The 18,202-nt window shown below is 37.1% G+C and overlaps 2 protein-coding genes and 1 long non-coding RNA gene across 4 annotated transcripts in view; 2 read left to right on the forward strand and 1 right to left on the reverse strand.

Annotated features, from left to right (window-relative positions):
- Positions 1 to 5,960, forward strand: part of LOC124155956 — a 26,657-nt gene extending 20,697 nt beyond the window's left edge. Inside the window, exon 2 of the long non-coding RNA XR_006864246.1 lies at positions 5,731 to 5,960. This is a non-coding gene — a long non-coding RNA (uncharacterized LOC124155956). The remainder of the gene's footprint in view (positions 1 to 5,730) is intronic.
- Positions 5,961 to 6,956: 996 nt separating this feature from the next.
- On the forward strand, positions 6,957 to 10,274 carry LOC124155960 (heat shock factor-binding protein 1). The gene is made up of 3 exons (XM_046530198.1): positions 6,957 to 7,098; positions 7,470 to 7,536; positions 9,714 to 10,274. The coding sequence occupies exons 1-3, from the start codon at positions 6,997 to 6,999 to the stop codon at positions 9,800 to 9,802; spliced, it is 258 nt and encodes an 85-aa protein (XP_046386154.1). The 5' UTR covers positions 6,957 to 6,996; the 3' UTR covers positions 9,803 to 10,274.
- Positions 10,275 to 10,338: 64 nt separating this feature from the next.
- Positions 10,339 to 18,155, reverse strand: LOC124155959 (protein FAM92A). 2 transcript variants are annotated; one of them, XM_046530197.1, is made up of 6 exons: positions 18,031 to 18,155; positions 17,705 to 17,935; positions 17,321 to 17,450; positions 13,613 to 13,837; positions 11,691 to 11,924; positions 10,339 to 10,563 (listed from the first exon to the last, which is right to left on the reverse strand). In XM_046530197.1, exons 1-6 carry the CDS (start codon positions 18,063 to 18,065, stop codon positions 10,390 to 10,392), a joined length of 1,029 nt encoding a protein of 342 aa, XP_046386153.1. In that variant the 5' UTR covers positions 18,066 to 18,155; the 3' UTR covers positions 10,339 to 10,389. The 2 variants fall into 2 exon arrangements, with proteins under 2 accessions (XP_046386153.1, XP_046386152.1); XM_046530196.1 differs by having other exon boundaries at positions 17,321 to 17,501.
- Between the last annotated feature and the right edge of the window lie 47 nt (positions 18,156 to 18,202).

Here is an 18,202-nt window from a genome sequence, read left to right on the forward strand (position 1 = left end):
TAGTGCATCGCGTGATGAAGCATGTCTATATTACGTGAAGCTACTTTATTTGTTGTATTCTTCAGCCTATAATCCTAAAGTATTTTGACGTGACTAGCAGTTATGAATTTGAACCGAAAATAGTGCAAAGACAGTTTTCGTATGCAGATAAATTATATTATTTTGAAATTTTGAACGTGGTGGATTGTGGAAGAGGTACATTAAAATCTTATGTGGTGTGAAATTATTATTTTTTCTGATAATAGCTTTTTTGTGTTTAAACCGGTCGAGTAAAATACAAAGGTATAGGGAAATATGTAAATACCAGTAGGTTTTTAATATAGAAATAAGTTTTTTCATTATTTCACCACAATGAATTAAAATTATCGTCCAAATATGCTTGAAATATCTCTGTGTAGTATTTTACAACGATTGTGATATAATATGTTTGGACTCCAATTATTTTTTCCAAAGGCGGTTGATTCTCCCCCTCCACCATGTTTTCACCAAACCTGTTATTTCTAAAATTAGAATTATGGCACTGCGTAGCTCATGCGAGAGAATGCATACCAAACATTACATTTTCGGAGGCAATTCAATAAATGAATTAGATAGTTACTGTGCCGCGTTTTTGACTTGTTAATATTCCTGTTTTTCTTTGCTTATTTGTTCTTTTGATAATCGACCTCTGTCTTTTCGTTATGGAAAATGTCGACGAAAAAAAAACACGACGGAAGATTTCGAGGATACAGAGTGCAAAGAAAGTTTTTTTCTCCCGCGCAGATTCTCATGTATTCCCTTGCACGCATGCTTTCCTGTGATACACCTTCTCGAAATTGACTCTCCCTTCTGCACTCCCGCGACCTCGAGCGGCCTCCAGACGAACAAGATCCCGCATTTTTTCCGCCAGTATTGTGGCTTGCATATGAAACCGCGGTTCGTGGCGCGACACTCTGGTAGAAACGCAGCCAACTCATTATTTTCTACCACTGTTGTTGTTATGCCCATCTTTGCTAAGTGCGTCAATGGCTGCATTCCCTACGGCGTATTACATTTCACCTATCTAATGCTGCCCTTGATAATGACTAAGTAACTGCGAGTATAACGATGTTTTTTTTTACACATATCCGTTCAGTGTGTATCCACTCAGTACCATTTAGGATTGGCCTTTAATTCGAGAAGGAAATTTTTTTCTATGATGGAGTGGTAGGTGGCGAGAAATTCGGCGGCTGCGTTTGGAAATTCGTAGAGAAAAATTAAGTCGAATGCTGCAAGAGGATAAATTCACTTGAAGTGACTACTTAGCATTTCTCTTCCGAGAAATCTACCATCGAAGGAGTATCATTTTGTTTTTCACACATTTTTTGGCGAACACCTTATTAACATTCTTTATGCTGAAATCATCTATCGTTAATATCTTTATCAAGTAATCGATATTGCTCCTCACTTAACCGTGTGAGAACGACGTTTTTTGTTAAGGTGATACCTTCAGCTATCTTTCTTGTTTTAGTGAATCACTGGCCGTACCCAAGCGCATTATTTTGAAAATTAAAATTTCGAGCCAGCAGTTTGCACGTTATGTGTTTTGGCATTCGCAGGGTCGATTTTTTGTTTTATTTAGAAATATGAAAAAACCCTAATCACCTTTCAAATATATAAAAGCATTTTGTTTTAAAAAATTCGCAACTTCTTTTATCTATCTCGTAAGTTCTTTTCAGGAAATTCTGCGTTGAAAATATTTTTCGCTCAACTCACTCCTCCTACTGGGAGAGTTTTCCGGAGAATGACGTTTTCAATGCAGCATTTCCCGAATAGAACTTACAAGAAATATAAACATTCTATTCCTTTGTTTTAGGGTGTTTTTCCGACGCATGAGTGATTGGAACTTCAAAAATATGTTTTTCAAAAGGAAAAAAATTCCACAACATTTGGCGGAAATATAAATTCATCAAGTTTGATACCAGCTTGTATATCGGTGAATGATGAGCCTACGATTCAGTATGTTATGATACTATACTTCCGTCTTTAGCCTTGTTATATTGAAAGAGTGATTATGGAAGTGGGCATATCATGCGTTGTCCCCGTGATTAGAGGCGTGCCTCGACGCGCAATTTCAGCATCTCTCAGTGATGCCACTAGATCGTATTTCTTTCACAAATGATGATGTGCATTTCAACCTAGTTGCCTCCTTAAATCACAGGCGTTAAGGTCACCTTCTCATTTCTTCCCATGCTCATCCCTCAATACTTTTCGTGGCAAAATCGGTTGCCGTACAATCAGTGTACCAGTGTTACCCGCGCGTGGAAATGGCAGCGAAGGATTTTGAACTCGTTTGGATTTATTTCAGTATTGGGGACTTCATGAATATTATGTTCATATTTTTGGAGAATCTATGGGAAAAAACTGGGCTTTTATTTTCGTACCACTCACTTGAATGATCGGTTTTTAATACTTCATTCAAGAAACCGCACTCAGGCTAATGTTATATACTTCAGGAAAAATAAGATATATTTATATCAGTCGTGGATTATGATGATATGGAAGTTAAAAATGGCCGAAACAAAAAAATTGCCGATTAAATCCTGAATGAATTATTTTTCTTTAGTTCATTCACGAAACAACACGCAGTGCAGTGCAAAATAATATTCAGACACAAAAGAAATAAAGATAAGAGAAATATATGATGAAAGGAAAAATGGCTGATAATATCTGGATGCAATATGAACGCATCAGTTTCGCAGAGGAAGATGCAAAATAAAGGATGTGGTTGAGGAAACATGTGTAAATAGTTAAAAATGGGTTATTTTGGTGTATGATTCGTAGTTAAGTGGTCGAGAAGCTCATGAGAATTTTCACTAATGCGTTAGTGAAAATTATTTTCACCATTAGGGTAATTGCTTTTATCTTTCTGTGCTTATGGGCTTGGTGCTTGAATTTATACCCGAAACGACGGACATTAATGATGAAATATACGGGCTACTGGGTCACTGACCTTATATGTGACATTATCAGTAACATTAAAAACATGATCAAGTAAACTAGAACAAATATAATTCAGTCGAATCCCTTGAAATTTACACCATTGGAAAAAAGCAGAACATTTTAAAAGTGGAATTTTGGAGTGGATTTAAGTTCGATGTATTTCCACTAAAATTTTATTAATGCTGCTGGGTCCGATTTACCCAAAACTTAATTCTTTCCTTTCTCCTGGATCTAAAACAAATATCATTGAAAAATAATTTTTTGTATTAAAGTTAATAAAGTGGCTGTTCATAATATTTTCTCGGTAATTATTTACCTCATTCACATTTTCTTTGGGTTATCCACGAAATCCATTTGAATTTAAGGTGACAGTGTTGTTTGCACTTTTGCTTATGGAACTCACTTTTTTCCTGCCCATTAGTTTGAGATAAAAAAAAACTTGAAATAGCCAGTTCATCAGCCAATATTTTAAGGTTTTATTTGAGTGGACTTTCAGGCCGTGGGGAATCAAAAGAAGTAAACATATTTGAGCGTTTGGTGAAGCTGGGTTAGGTATAAATATAAAGGACGAGGTGATCCGCGTGAAAATGCATAGTCTGATTTTGTATTAAGGAGGTAAATATGCAGTTTCACACTAATAGCCATCTGCCGAAATAAATCAGGAAAAACGTCAGGTTATTTTGTATTAGCATTATTCATTTAATTTTTAGTGCATTCTGTGAATCGAGCTGTGTGATTTTTTCATGCAGTAAACCAAGCTTGATTGGCGCCAAAGCCCTCCTAAGCTCCATACACTTTAGTTCAACTTCTTCCAAGAACCACTTATTGTGAACCGTTCCAACCCATATACCACATCGTGAGGTGTATTCGATACTGTGCGTTTTGAATTGGGCAAAGGTACCACGAGTCCTATAATTTCATTGAATTTATTACTTGGTAAATAATGGTTTTTGTGATGAGGAGGTAACTTATAAATGCACGTGAGATGGATTAGGGCGCGCGAAATATGCGATAACAAGAATGTGAAACTCCTTACGATAATAGAAAATTTCCCAGGAGTTAAGCGCTTCATGAATTATAAAACATCGTTAGCAGTTTTCCACAGTCTAATGGGACCGTTGGTAATGCTGATTTGAGAAGAATTAAACCCTTTAAAGCCTCTCTATGGAATTCAGCAAATCAAAAATCGTATTCATGGCGTGCATGAGCGGAGGGATTCTCAGCAAATGCTTAAAAGCAGGACGAAGAGCATACTTTCGTTGACGAATTCTGGAATTCCATACGAGCAGTTGAGAAAGACACCCACGTTGTAAGACTGCTCCTGTAGCTGTGTAACAATTTTCCAGCATTCGTTCGATCTGTGTTCTGCATTCTATTATTTGCGACTCGAATTGCACAGTTTCGATACGTGCTCTCCCTATTAATTTTGCGCCATTTTCTTGCGACTTATTGTGTGGCTTACTTTTCCTTCTGTATTCCGATTGTAGCATAACCTTTCGTATTTCAGCCACAGTTCTAAGTATAGCTTTTGCGATTTTTTATAGGGCAGGGTTCATTCGATGACAGTAATTTACCTCTTTGTCGAAATATACATTCTGGCCCCCGAAGCCAAGAGCTGTTCTCTAGTCAATACCCGTGTCATGCAGTGACAGCCCCAAAGAGTATCATTATTTCGTAACCAGAAGTAAACCATGGGGCGAAGAAAATCGAAGACGTTCCTACTTGTGCGCATGTGCCAATTCTGTGGCTATTTGGCTCCTGAGCCGAAGACAAGAATATTTTGATTCAACTTCAAGTAAAGACTTATTTCCCTTCAGTACAAAAAATACACACTCAGATCCACCTAGAATATCCAAACTTGTTTCCCTCCCCTGAGAAAAAGACAAATGTTGTATAGTTCCCTAAGAAAGTTACTCGCCGAAACGGATGCTCGTTAGGAGGGCCTAGCCATGACCTTATAGATACTCAGTATCTAGATACTATCTATAGGCGGACATGGCTTAACCCGCCCTGTATTCTCAACGAATGTAGTGGAGCATATTAAGAATTATTTAAAGTGTATTAATTTATCACAAACATATTCTCCGATGCCGAAACTCTCCTTGATTTTTGCATGAATATTTATCCACAATTTTTCACTATACTCTGGTGCATTTATCATAAACTCTCATTATCGTAGGAAAAGATGAACGACCACCGCCTTTTACCCTGAGGATATTTTTTGAATCGTTTCATGGAGGACAGGAGGAGATAGGAAATCTAACCATGCAAAAACTATCGCGCATTGCATTAAATCTCGTAATTATTATGATATCCTGAAGATTTGGAATGAAATATATCAATAGTAATGCGTTTTTAGTGGCAGGGGGGTTTCGCTGTCGCCAAGGCCAGATGAGCGCATTAGGCTAGGGGGCCTTCAGGCAGCATGAGTGATGGAGCTCCGCGGGGATGAACTTGGGAGTGGGCGGAAGAGAGGAGAGGGGAAAACTTCTGGCGTACCCATCGTACACGATCAGAAATAGGAGTGGGAGGGGGAGGAAGCAAGCCATGGTCTTACAGGTTGCGACATTTCATTCCGAAAAAGGTGTATGAAATTAAAAATTTAAGGAAATGGTATTCAAATGTAGAAGTGCATTATTTTTATTATAATTATTTGCTTGAAAAAATGTTCTTATAGTTACATATCTTACACTTATCTTTTTTTCTGAGATTTGAAGAAAACTTGTTGAACTCTTAATTACCATTTACTTTCTTTTCTTCTTCTTGAAGGGTAGGTGCCCCCCGGCCCCTCGCTGGGTATACCTATTGAGCCAGCCTATTTTGCCTGATTGACCTTCTCTTACGCGACCCTCCTAACTAGCAATGGCTCTAGCATGTGTCATATGGGTGGGCAAGATTGTGAAATGGGAAGGCTTTCGTCGTCATAAAATCCACTTCAATTGTATTTGTTTTTTTTTACGGAGCTAATACAAACAATAAAAATTTTTTTGGAAAGTTAACAGAGTGGCTTTCTCATTCCTATAAATGTATGCAATTTATTTTAATTTTATAAAGTAAAGTTAAAGTTTGGACTTCGAATCTGAAATGTGTCCACCTTATTTGGGTGAGCCCAGGTACACCCTTAGCGCCGCTACTGCACCTAACCCTACGGATACGTATCATATATGATCCTTAAATATGATGACTTATATTACCCTTATATGACGGTCCAAAAATTATTTTCGTCAAAGTGAATGTCTTATGATGACGCCTCCCACCCAATTCGACACCAAAGAAAGAATTAGCGTGAAGATTTCTGACGAATCAGGGGCGTAACTAAGAATATGCTTTGGAGGGGGATGAAGGGGTTAGTGGGGGCCACCCCCCAGATAACGGGGAGTTCAGGAATTTTTTTGAAAAATAACATGCCTGAAAATGCATTTTACATCATTCTGGCTCTTAAAATTTAACTTTAAGCAGATCCAGTTATTATATATCAAATCCAGACAAGATTTAAAAATAAATTTTCGATTTCTCTGAGGCTTTGAGGGGGATACATCCCTTCATCCCCCCATAGTTACGCCACTGTGACGAATTATTCCGCAATTATTACTCTCTACCAATCATATTTGTATCCTTTAGTTTACTCCGGAGTAGAGGGGTGTAGGTAAGACAGCGGCGGCTTAAATTTCGAAGAATTCTTAAACTAAATTTGAGGAGAAATTCTTGAAATCCTATTCATTGGGAAAATGTATCTTCAGCCACGTCGGCGTTAGAGTAAATACCTTTATGTGCGTTCACATTACTACTATTTTTGTGCTCATCTAGTCTAGTTTGAAATTGTTGATATATGTTTGTTAGCAAAAAGTATATTCTACGAACAATATTCAAACAAAGGATTCGTAATTTTGTCTGGGGAAATATCGATTGACACGCAACTTGCCCCGTACCCGTCGCCAGCTGTTACGGCTATTTTGAATTGGTACCGAATTACCCGAGCGCTTTGTGTCAGGCGCATAACGCTTTTCATTTCCCATTATAAAAGCAGCAACAAACATGGCTGATGTCAAACCTGAGATGAAGGTGGTAGAAGACCAGCAGAATTACAACAGTGGTACGGATGGCGATCCTAAGAATTTACAGGAGTTGACAACTTACGTAAGTTCCTTTATAATATTGTAAAGTAATTCAAATGCGGATTTTTTTCGTGTCCCCCTCCCTATCTTCAAAGCAACCGAGATAAGGCCTTGGGAGTAGTCTCACATCCAAGTATCGGGAAATAAAATTTAAGCATTAATGATGAATTCATAAACGTGTAACTAGATATTAAGGAAAATGCAAACTTATTCTTTTTTGGTGTTACTCAATATCTACATTTTATTCTGTGTATTTTGTTTAAGCAGCTTATTGCGTACGATATCATTTTTCACGTTTTTCAATAAGTTTTGTTTGTTGTAATTTCTACTATAAATTTATTCCTGTGTCGTCACGCTAAATATAAAGGATTTAATTCTTGATTTCATTTCCAGGTACAATCATTACTTCAGCAGATGCAAGATAAATTTCAAACTATGTCCGACCAAATAATAACGAGAAATATCCTTTAAATTAAAATATATATCACCCAAATGTTTCGCAATAATAATAATTTTTAGGTTAAAGTGTATGTCTTACACGTATTTTTCGTTGTCTATTTAAGTTACTGCAGTAGTTTTGAAGAACCTATGATGGTTTTTATAGTGCCTGCCCTATGTATGGTCATACTATTGAACAATACAGCTTGGTTGGCCTCGGGGTGTATTTTGTTATTCAAGAGCGTATCCCAGAGGCTTTTGATTTTTTTCTCGAATTTATTGTTGTTACACTTTATTATTGACATTATCTCATTGGATTTTTCCCGTTTTTGTTTGTTTGTCAATCATTGAAAGTTGTTCCTCGCCACTTTTGGTATTGGAGTATAACCATAGCGTATTTAACCAAGTCAATGGGGAATTTTTGACTTGTAGTTAACCACATATTTACTGGTCATAAAACATCTGGTATGTTGGTAGGGGAATGTCCCTGATTTTCTAAAATTACCCTTTGTTTCAAGGATACTTAATGCAAATTACAAAAATAAGAATTTGAATTCCAGAAAGTGACATAGTTACTGAGGAGTACGTTTGATGAAAAGGGAACTTTGAGTGAAAGGCCATTTTACCTTATATATCTTATACTATTAGTTGGGGTGGTCTAGGTATAGAATCAAGTTAATCGCGAGAGGGTAATTTGTGGCTTCGCTCAGGCGAACAAGATTGAAATGGGACACGCCCAAATCGTATAATCCTTACTACTCCATCCTGACCTCTCCGAACATTTCTGTGGAAGGGAAATCTGTGATTAGCATAAGTCACATTAGCAGCATTGTTTGAAGTGCAGCTGTGTTTATTTTTTTCTTTTGGTCTACTGTGTTTATTTCAAAAGAAAATTTTATTTTATTAACACTTTTTCAAGTTTCCATATTTAATTCAGCATATTTCTGAAATTAAATGGTTTCAATGTTGGCCAATCTAATTTGCTTCTTGTTTAGTAAAGGCATCACCTTGATTCATGCTTATTATTTGTGTGCCTTGTAAAAAAAAGTTGTAAAAATGTAACTGGTAATGGCTTTATTACGTTACATAGTTTTTATTGTATTGGGATGGATTATAGTCAGTTATGCAGTAAAGCAATTCCTGTCATATTTGCAACTGCTAAATGTAAGCATCAGCTCATAGTCTGTTTTCTGAGCCCTTTGTTATTGGATTCTTGCAAGTATAGTTCAAATGAATTCCAGTCAAGTTGAAGAAAAATTTTCAAAATTCAGGAGTATTTTTCTCATTAAAGTATGTTGCAAAACGTATTTCCTTGTAGAGGAATGTAGGTATTAAATGTAAAAAATATTTGGCTTTGAAAATGTCCTGCTATCACCTGTTAAATTTCTTCCATTGTGATACACGAGGCCTATTGCCATTTTTGGGAATAATGCTTCCCTCCCTCACTCTATTTTAGTGGAAGTTTGAGAAATATGTACTACGAAGGATAATTAATTATGGAAGGATCACTTTTCAGGCTTATTTTTTCACGTTAAGAAGTAACGATATTACATATGCATGTCAATTCATTTCCCTGTTTTTTTTTTGTCTCATTTTCTGTTGAAACTTTGACAAATTCAAATTATTCATTTTAAATGATTCACTGGATTCTACGGAAATCAGAGTTTTCACTATATATGCATTTCCTGCTTATTTTTTATTCACTAAGTTATTAATCAAAAATTTAGGTGGATTAAAACAATTTCAACATTCAAAATTATGTAATTATTATATTGGGTGAGGAATCAAAGCAATTCCTGTCATATTTGTAACTGCTAAATGTGAACGTCATAGCTGGAAAATGAAAATGCTGTGACTTAAGGATTTGAATCTCTCAAATAGCGTATACGTGCCTACTCTTAAGGTATTACTCATTGTATAGCCAATATTAGCTCTATTTTTGATTGCTTTCATTTGCAAGCGTATTAGTTCCCTGAGTAGGTTATGATTTCTACAATTATTTGACTTAAAGAAATAATAGTAATTTTACAATAACTATTTTTTGCTTACATTTTACAAACTTGTATGCTTAACTAGTGCATCCTTCTGTATTTATAATTTCGATGCTTTACTTAGAAAGAAATATGCGGTGTCTTTATTATTAATGAATACCAAATGACTTCTTATTATTTTTATTGGTATTTCCTTAACTAGGCTTACTAGATGACATGGGGAACCGCATTGATGACCTGGAGAAAAACATAGCTGATCTTATGACTCAAGCTGGTGTTGAAGGCCCTGATAAATGAAAATTCGATTCATCACAGGGATTCATAATATCAAAAATTTATTTTTCATTCACTTACTAGATTTGATGCACATTGCTGCCAACATCATACCATAATTATTGTGTAACACTTTGTTACTCATTCTTTGATGTTCACAATTATTGTATTTATGTTGAGAAATGTATGGATTTACACCTGATGAGATAAGCCATCTCGTAGTGTTGCATTAAAAGTTGAAGTAGAATGTCGAATACATCATCAGTAGCCATCAGTTCTTCAATGAAATTATTTTCACCAAAGATTTATATATGTATAATGCTTGATTTTGGATAGTTCATCTAAAAATCATTATTCACCTACATTTTATATTGAACTTAATATGGTGCAAAAATGGCTAAAACTATAGCCAATGTGGACAATGATTAATACTTTTTCATAACAATGGACTTGTTATAATAATTATTTGGATTAAAACATTCAAAAATACTATAAACCTATGTTTTTCTCTAAGGAAAGCAGATGGATTCATTCTGCCATCAACCTTTTTCCATTGCATGTATGACTTCACATGAAGTTTTTGTAAATCACGTATGCTTTCAGGCTCAAAGTCATCGGAACCTTACTTGCCTACTGACCACTTCCTCAGATTCTTCAGACTGAGATTCATCGTCATCTTCTTCTTCTTCATCATCATCATCTTCATCCTCCTCTTGTTCATCATCTTTATACTCTTCAATTTTAACTGATTCTGCTGACCTTGAACTGCTCTTTCGGACAGAATCCTAGTCATAAAATAAATTGTATAATTATTAAGTCAGTTATGGCTAGGTTTCCCCCAAGGTCAGCCGCTTATAAGCAGGCCTATGATGGTGCTTGCCAAGAGTAAAGATTGAAATGTTCGGTGTGTACCTTTTTACTAATGTTATATACTATGTTTAAGTGCCTGGGTATGCATTGAAATTAAAACCCAGCCATGTTTCTTAAGAAATAACTTAGAGGAAAATTAAATTTTATAGCAACAAAGAGTTCTTCATTATTCATCCTTACCTACACAAAAGCATAGGAGTAGCATCGCATGCCGCCAATCCGGTCTTTTTCAAATGAGGTTAAAATTGACGATTAACATTCGTCTAAACTGGGAATTCTAGAACCAAATGATTTGTATATTATGAATACACTAATGGTGAGTAACGAATTGCAATCAATGCCTTTCGTTTTCATTGATGAAGGAAACTACCCTATTCTTACTTCAAAGTTTAAAATTGTGTGTTGTGTGGGTTGCCTACAATACATTAGTAAAATTTCATTGAAAATCTATGTTGGAGGGAATCACCAATATCAAAAACATTAAGAAATTACTTCTGATTTCTAAGGTCAAGGAATAGATTTGAACACCTATTCCTCAGTATTCCAGAAATTCAAGAGTGCCATGGAAGATCTTCCGAAAGATGTGAACTTAGCTTTTCCCTATCAAATACATAACCTGTAAATGCAGGTAGGAAGAGCATGAAATATTTTCCCTCTTTTTTTTATCTCCTCAGCCTTTTCTTAACTTTACTTTCTCATACCTGCAATATTTCCCCTTGGTAAGGCCTGGTTACACAAGGTGTGAGTAAAAATGAGATATGTGTTATGTAACCAACCAACTAGTATAGATGATTGAATGTAAAATAGTACATAGCTGTTCTTCTGCTCATACACACACTGCTCTACTCCACCAAAACAGTGTATCCATTTCCACATCAACCTGTACATGTTTATGCATCTTGTAATCAAGCCTTGATAGACCATAGAGAGAAAAAAAATCACTCTACTGGTGAATTATACTGTTTATAATACATGCACAGTTACCTCCAAATTCTAAAGGATAGCCAGTCATCTAAAAAAATGAAACAAGAAAAAGACCTACCTCAGAAGATCCTCTCTTAAACATCGAACGTGCTGAGGAGTGAGGAGTTGAGGATGCAGTCAGGGATGGTTCAGATGACTTTCGGCTACTTGACAAAGGGGTTCCAAAGAGTCCAGTTAGGGATAAAAGGGAGGGAGCAGATGATGAAGGGTTCACTCTTAGTGCTGTTCTTTTCACCACTTCCATACGTGATGGATAAGAGTCACCAGGTGCCTTCAAGGCACTTTGAAATTCCTAAATTAAGGAAGAGATATGAAAAGTGGAGCAAATTCCTGGGCAAAATCCAAAAAGACAACTTTGATCCTATGTCAAAATATCAATGCCACACTTAAGACCATTTTACCAAGAACAAAAAAAATATTTCAAGGTAGGTTAGTCTAGTGAAATTACCGAAGTAATTAAAAATACAAATGAACTAAAAAAAGAATGTTAAGGAAACTTAAGTTTCCCGAGCCTTGCACATAATTATGAAACAATGCATGCAAATACTTGTTAATGAGTTCCATTCATACCAGCTGAATGCATTCGATTACAGTCTATTTTCCCACAAGCTACATAAATGTATTGTAATAAAATTTTTAAAAGATTCCTTCCACGTTGTAACTTTCTTCCTTGAGGATGGCTTGGCCTACTGGTTTCCTCTTTCCCAAAATATGAGACAAAATTAAAAAGAGAATTACAGACATGTAGCCTGGGAAATTGGCACACACTACACCATTTCTTTTTTCCTGCTGGTATCCTCTGAGACCAGAATTCTTCATTGAGAATATTTGGTGGATGTGCAAGTAGTGAATGGAGGATTCCACACCTGGTCAACAGTATGTACGAGGGCTGTCCAGAAAGTAACAGACATTTTGAAATAAAAAATAAAGTGAAAAAAAAAAACATTCTTTATCACATATGTTTTGAAGTGAAACGATCTTTACCTATTTTTATCCATGATCACCATTTAAATTAAGGCATTTATCGTGAAGTGGTACAAGCTTTTCAACACACTCTCCGTATAAATCTGCCACCAACTAGTTCAACCACTGGTTTGGGTACACAGTCATGCAGTTCAGCATCAGCGTCAAATCATTGCGTAACGAGCCACTTCTTCCTCAATGGGAACAAGTGTAAGTCCCAGTAGCCCCTCAGTGTCAAATATGGGCTTTACGTTGGGTTATTGAAAATTTCCCTTCCAAAACCATCCCAGAGCTCCTGTGTTCGAATTGCCATGTGTGGACGATTGTTGTCGCAGAGAAACAAAACTTTCTTGCTGAGCATTACCCGATGCTTCTTTAGTGCCACTCATGTTAATTTCTTGAGTGATTATTCCTTGACCGTACACATTGCAAACCTGGTGATAAATTTCAAGTGGTTTGTGATTTTAACAAAAAACTTATCACAGCTCACACTTGACAACTGGCGGGATTTTTAATTGCAGCGCTGATATAACACTCTACTGTATACAAAGTACAATAGGCACAATACACAAGATACCCCGGCTGGTTGCGTACTGAGTGTATGAACACTCTGACCCAAGATAGCGGTGCTAGTCCCACCCACTGCTGTGCTATGATAAAACGTCTGTTACTTTCTGGACGACCCTCGTATCTCCTTCCAAGTAAAAGCACACATTTGGTGGCAACTGATTTTGGTGCAAGTGGAGTGAGGTGGTAAGAAATACATGCAATGGACTTAAACGCATGAGAATATTAATATGCAGGTGAAAATGGGTTCATTCACTTACAACATCAACCCAGCATCCTCCATTTATCAAAAGTAAAAACTAAAACTTTAACTTTGCATTTCAGCTTTCATAAAAAAAAACCTTAAACATAATAGAGAATGCCATGCTCTTAATCATTCATATGGAGTAATACAATGTTATACTCCCCATGGCATCATTTGACTGAATGAGAACAATAAAAATAAAATACCTCTAAGTCATCATTAATTTCCAGTTTAGATATTTCTTGATATGCTTGTGTGAACATTTCTAGAGCTTTCGTGTGATAAGCCACTTCTGCTTTGGCAAAATGTAACAGCAATTCCTTTACATCTGACAATTTTCTTTCTTCGAATGCTGTGGCTCTTTCTTCTAATATCCTTGAAGTTCTTACAGCATCAGCATTGGCACGCTGGTATTCTGATTCTGCTTTGGACTAAGTGAATAATAATAAATCAGTGATTATAATGTGAACAAAAAATTATATCAATTGTCAATATTAGGTTTAAAAAGAGACAATATGAGTGGAAATGTAGGCAAGAGATACATTAAGAGGTAATTTTCAGACAGGTCAGCCGAAACCAAGTAGGGAATATGCTAGAGGCCCTCCCAGCACAGTGCCTCAAGAATATGACTATGGCCCACTGTTAGGACTCCAGTTTGCCAATTTCTGGCCTTTCCAAACCTGAGCGTCTCATTAGGCGAGTGCCTCATGGAGCCACCTGGCAGCACTACCCAGGTGGAACCAATGCCATTTTTTCAAATTTCATTTTAAATCTCCATTTTGAAGTGGCATCAAGGGGTGGCGTCATGTAACACATAGAATGTATGCCATTCACACAAAATTGGACACCAACAGGTTTTCTGTGATCGTAAGAGGGAGGCCAAGTTATGGATGGTCAGCCTTTTTGCTGGGTACCACCCAGTCAGGTCAGGCGGTCGGGCAAGCATAGCCCACTAGTGCGCCATGCTCGCCCATTTGTGAAACGTTCCGTCCTGGATAGGCTGAGTCAGTGGTGGGTCACATTTTAATAGTGGTCACACAATATAGTTGACCATGTGCAGTAAAGACATAGCAAGTTTTATGTCTCTAACTTTCTATTTTGCCAAATGGCAAAAGCAGGAAAATGAAGGAAAAAGTAAGTTTGCCTACGCAAAGGGAGGGAGTTGGGTGTGAACCACTGGTGTATGTTAAGGTCACTTATCTATTTTAAGATATATGAGCGTGATGCGCCCTCTACCAGCCGAGTTCCCCCGCTCTTTTCAATGCAGGTCCACAGAGGGATAGGTGCGTTTCTAATTTTAAAATGTAGAATAAAAGGCAGGGTCTTGTGTACAAATTTAATTGGAATGTTCATGCAAAAATTGAGGTCAGAGGACCTCTTTAAACACAACATTGGAAGTAATTACACTATCCTCCGTTAAACGCACATGATGACTCATACTTGCGTATCAACAGGAGACTTGAATGTGGAATCAGCCACATTTTGATACAAGTTATTTAAAGAATACGAGATATGGTTGCAAATGAACAAATGTATCAGCTTGTGCGCCGTTAATGTCAGAAATATTTACCAGTTTTTTTGTTTTTTATTATTATTTAAAAACCAATCGTAGGAAACAATAACAATATTTAGGAAGTAAGATATGCCGTCGCATGTTCTCTGATAAATTCTGTGCATTTTGGTACCTCACTTGTAGAGTTTGGTTGCGTATAATGTAATGGTTCAAGCCCCATTACAGTGCATTTCTACTCGGCGCATTTTCTTCCCTACCAGTTTACCCGCTCGTTCCACGACCTTTCCCAAAACCCCACCCCCAAACCATGGCCCGTGGAGGAAGGCGTGGATGAGTAAGAGGGGATGAATGTGTTTTCGTCGATTTTTGAATGGTTGTGTGTGAGTGTGTGTGTGTGGGAGGAGGGGAGCTCGGGTTTTCCCTGAATGAGTGGCGTATTACTCCTCCCTTTCTTCATTGTGCATTACCCCCACCCCAAGTTGAGGTATAATAAAAGGTGGTGCACGTAAGAGAACCGAGAGAATTCCTAAGTGACTGTCGGGCGGAGCCTATGCCCAAAATCAGTGCGACGCACGGCAGGAGGAGACAAGGGGCCCAAGTAATTTCAGAAAGATTGATCTGAAAGAAGAATCCCCCCCCCCCCCCCCCGTCCGAAGGAGCAAGGGACCAGCTGAAGAGGACGCATTATCTCCGTTCCGGATGCAGCTTCCTCCAACAAGGGAGAAAGGAGTGCAGTAAATGGAACGAGAGAGTGTTGGATCCAACCTGGTCCAGACTCGGACTACGATAAAGTAAGATTGCAGCTATCCCCCCCCCCCCCCAAAGCCCCCTCGTGTCTCCTGCCAAGCCAAGTTAAGACAAACAGTCACGGAACGCACCCGTTACATTAGTGAAAGTGAAATCAGTCACCAAGTACAATTAACGTTCGCACCCCAAATTTACATTCGACGGGATGGACTATCATTTACCTCCCCAGTCAAGAAATCATTGAATTTGTATCATATTTACGTGTTCACCACCGAACTTTACTTTGTTATCATCATTTTCTATATTGATTTTCATCTAGAAACCAAGTTATATTGTTTTTTATTTTAATTTATCATCGATGTTTCATAAGTGGCTTTCACCAATTCATATTTCATTAGCATATAAGAGGGTTCCTTTTGTTTTTTGTCATATGCAACCTTATTTGTGTGAATTATATTTTGTTTAATTGAAAGTGTTTTGAGAGAGTGTTTTGTTCTGATTCCTCCACGGGTCACCCCATTGACAATATCCTTCGTCCTTCCTTTCGCCCCGTCTGATTTCCTTCCCGTAAATGCGTGTTGGACGAGTGCATCAGCGCCCGAACGTCACCCATCAGTTTGAATCGGGAACCCCCCACCCGCAATCATCTTCACAGAAGGGGAATATTTTCTTTATTTTATGTGAATTACGAGAAGTGAGTGGCATAGTTTTGTCCCGTAGGTCCCATGCGGGAGGGATCTTCGCGGATTTGTATGTTTCTTTTTATTTTTGTGCGACGTCTCCCCCCGGTTCTATTGTGGTATCCGGGCGAGTCGGGGGTGGGATGCCACAATAAGTTGAGAAAAAGGTATCTGTACAGTAGAAATAATATAGAAGATTTAACCACAATAATCATCATTTAGGTCTAGCCTTAAAGGGTGCCACTTAATCACACAATTTCAGCCTAAGAAGATACAATTGTATCTTCTTAGGGAACATTGTTTTGGAACCAATTTAAATTGGTTCCAAAACAATGATCCCACAAGCCAAAACATCAAATTCTAAATTTTATGATAGTCAAACAGTTACAAGTAAAAGCTTAAGTTGGTTTCTTATTTCAATTATGGTTATAATTGCAACTACAGTTTCTTATTTCAATTATGGTTATAATTGCAACTACAGCATTTTCTCATGCAAACATTTTTTCTCTTTTTCAGCAGAGTTAAAAATGGGGTGCCCATCCTCCATGAGGATACATGGTTCACCATTGTACTTCGATTATAATGGTACAAAAATATGAAAGGGAAACAAACATCACAACTATGGATTCAGTAAGCTCCAGCCAAGCATTCTCTTTGTTGCTTCTCTCTTGTTTTGCACACTTCCATGCACTGTTATGAGAGTTATTTTCCTTCAACCAAATATGAACGAACAAGGTCATATTTTCTATATTCTCGTATTACAATTAACTCCTACTTACTTATCTTATTTACTAGTTGAATCAATCAACTATTCTAAATCAATTTTAATATCACCCTATTCAGGTACATTATAGGCAAAATTATTTTACCTCGACAGTAAATTCTATAAGATATAGGCTTCATTAAATGGAGGGTTCAAGGATTGGAATTTTCTCCAAACAAATTTCAACTGTAAGTAAAACGTGTAACCTCACAATTTGCTGTCGATTCCTTGGATTCCTCTCCCGAATCCTTTCAAACTGTCTTTTCCTTTGCTGCTCCCGCTCTGCCGCTGTAATAGCACCTTTGACATCTTCCTTGGCTAGCTGGCATGCATTGCCATAACTAGAAAGCTCAGAAATGACTTTCTTCTCAATTCGGTACACAAATGCGTCCCTAATGGATACAGGAAAGTTATTTCATGTTTTCACAAGCATTCCCATTTTCTATCGACTAACTTCAAGTGCAAAAATTTGGAAACTTAGTTAAATGTGCCCTGTGTTGGAGGAAGCTTACAGAAATGCTGAACAACACTGCCAGAATAGTTAAACCAGTCACAAACATTAAAATTTATCGGTAGTTTTAAGTCAGATTCTCACCTTAAATCTCCAACTGCAGACAGAGAGTTAGAAAATCGCATTAGGCTGGACCTCAAAGATTTGTTCAATATTTCTGACTCAGCGAAAGACAATATGGATTTAGCAAGTTCATCGCCTTTATCCCGCAGACGGGCATATTTTCTGGTATAAGCCGAAAATCCAGAGCATAATTCCGAGAAGTTCTTCTCAACAGATAGCACTCTCTCAAGTACAAATCTAGCTTGCAATTCACTAAAGGTTTAAAAGATATTGTAAAAAGATTAAATACTTAAGAACTCACAAGTGAACAAAACCATATAAATGTTTTCTAATCAGAAAATAATTACTTAGGGACGCGTAGCGTTCGCTCTGATTTCAACATCGCGAGAATACAACAAGCACAGCAAAATTTTATTTGAAAACCTCTTGCCCCTAAAATTAGGTTTATTCAATGCTTGTTTGAAAAAGCGGAGATAGGTATCCAATCCCCATCGATTTATTTTCGATTTTCTTTTGACT

The sequence above is a fragment of the Ischnura elegans genome, chromosome 3 (assembly GCF_921293095.1).
Source record: "Ischnura elegans chromosome 3, ioIscEleg1.1, whole genome shotgun sequence".
Taxonomy (NCBI): domain Eukaryota; kingdom Metazoa; phylum Arthropoda; class Insecta; order Odonata; family Coenagrionidae; genus Ischnura; species Ischnura elegans.

What these genes read in the sequence shown, in the direction of transcription:
- LOC124155960 (XM_046530198.1), top strand. Translation starts at nt 6,997, where the DNA reads ATGGCTGATGTCAAACCTGAGATGAAGGTGGTAGAAGACCAGCAGAAT. An exon ending in TACAGGAGTTGACAACTTAC is followed by an intron (nt 7,099 to 7,469) that starts GTAAGTTCCTTT and finishes TTTCATTTCCAG; the next exon opens with GTACAATCATTACTTCAGCA. An exon ending in CGACCAAATAATAACGAGAA is followed by an intron (nt 7,537 to 9,713) that starts ATATCCTTTAAA and finishes AACTAGGCTTAC; the next exon opens with TAGATGACATGGGGAACCGC.
- LOC124155959 (XM_046530196.1), bottom strand. Translation starts at nt 18,065, where the DNA reads ATGTTGAAATCAGAGCGAACGCTACGCGTCCCTAA. An exon ending in CGAACGCTACGCGTCCCTAA is followed by an intron (nt 17,936 to 18,030) that starts GTAATTATTTTC and finishes TTAAACCTTTAG; the next exon opens with TGAATTGCAAGCTAGATTTG. An exon ending in AAATTAATGATGACTTAGAG is followed by an intron (nt 11,925 to 13,612) that starts GTATTTTATTTT and finishes TCCTTAATTTAG; the next exon opens with GAATTTCAAAGTGCCTTGAA.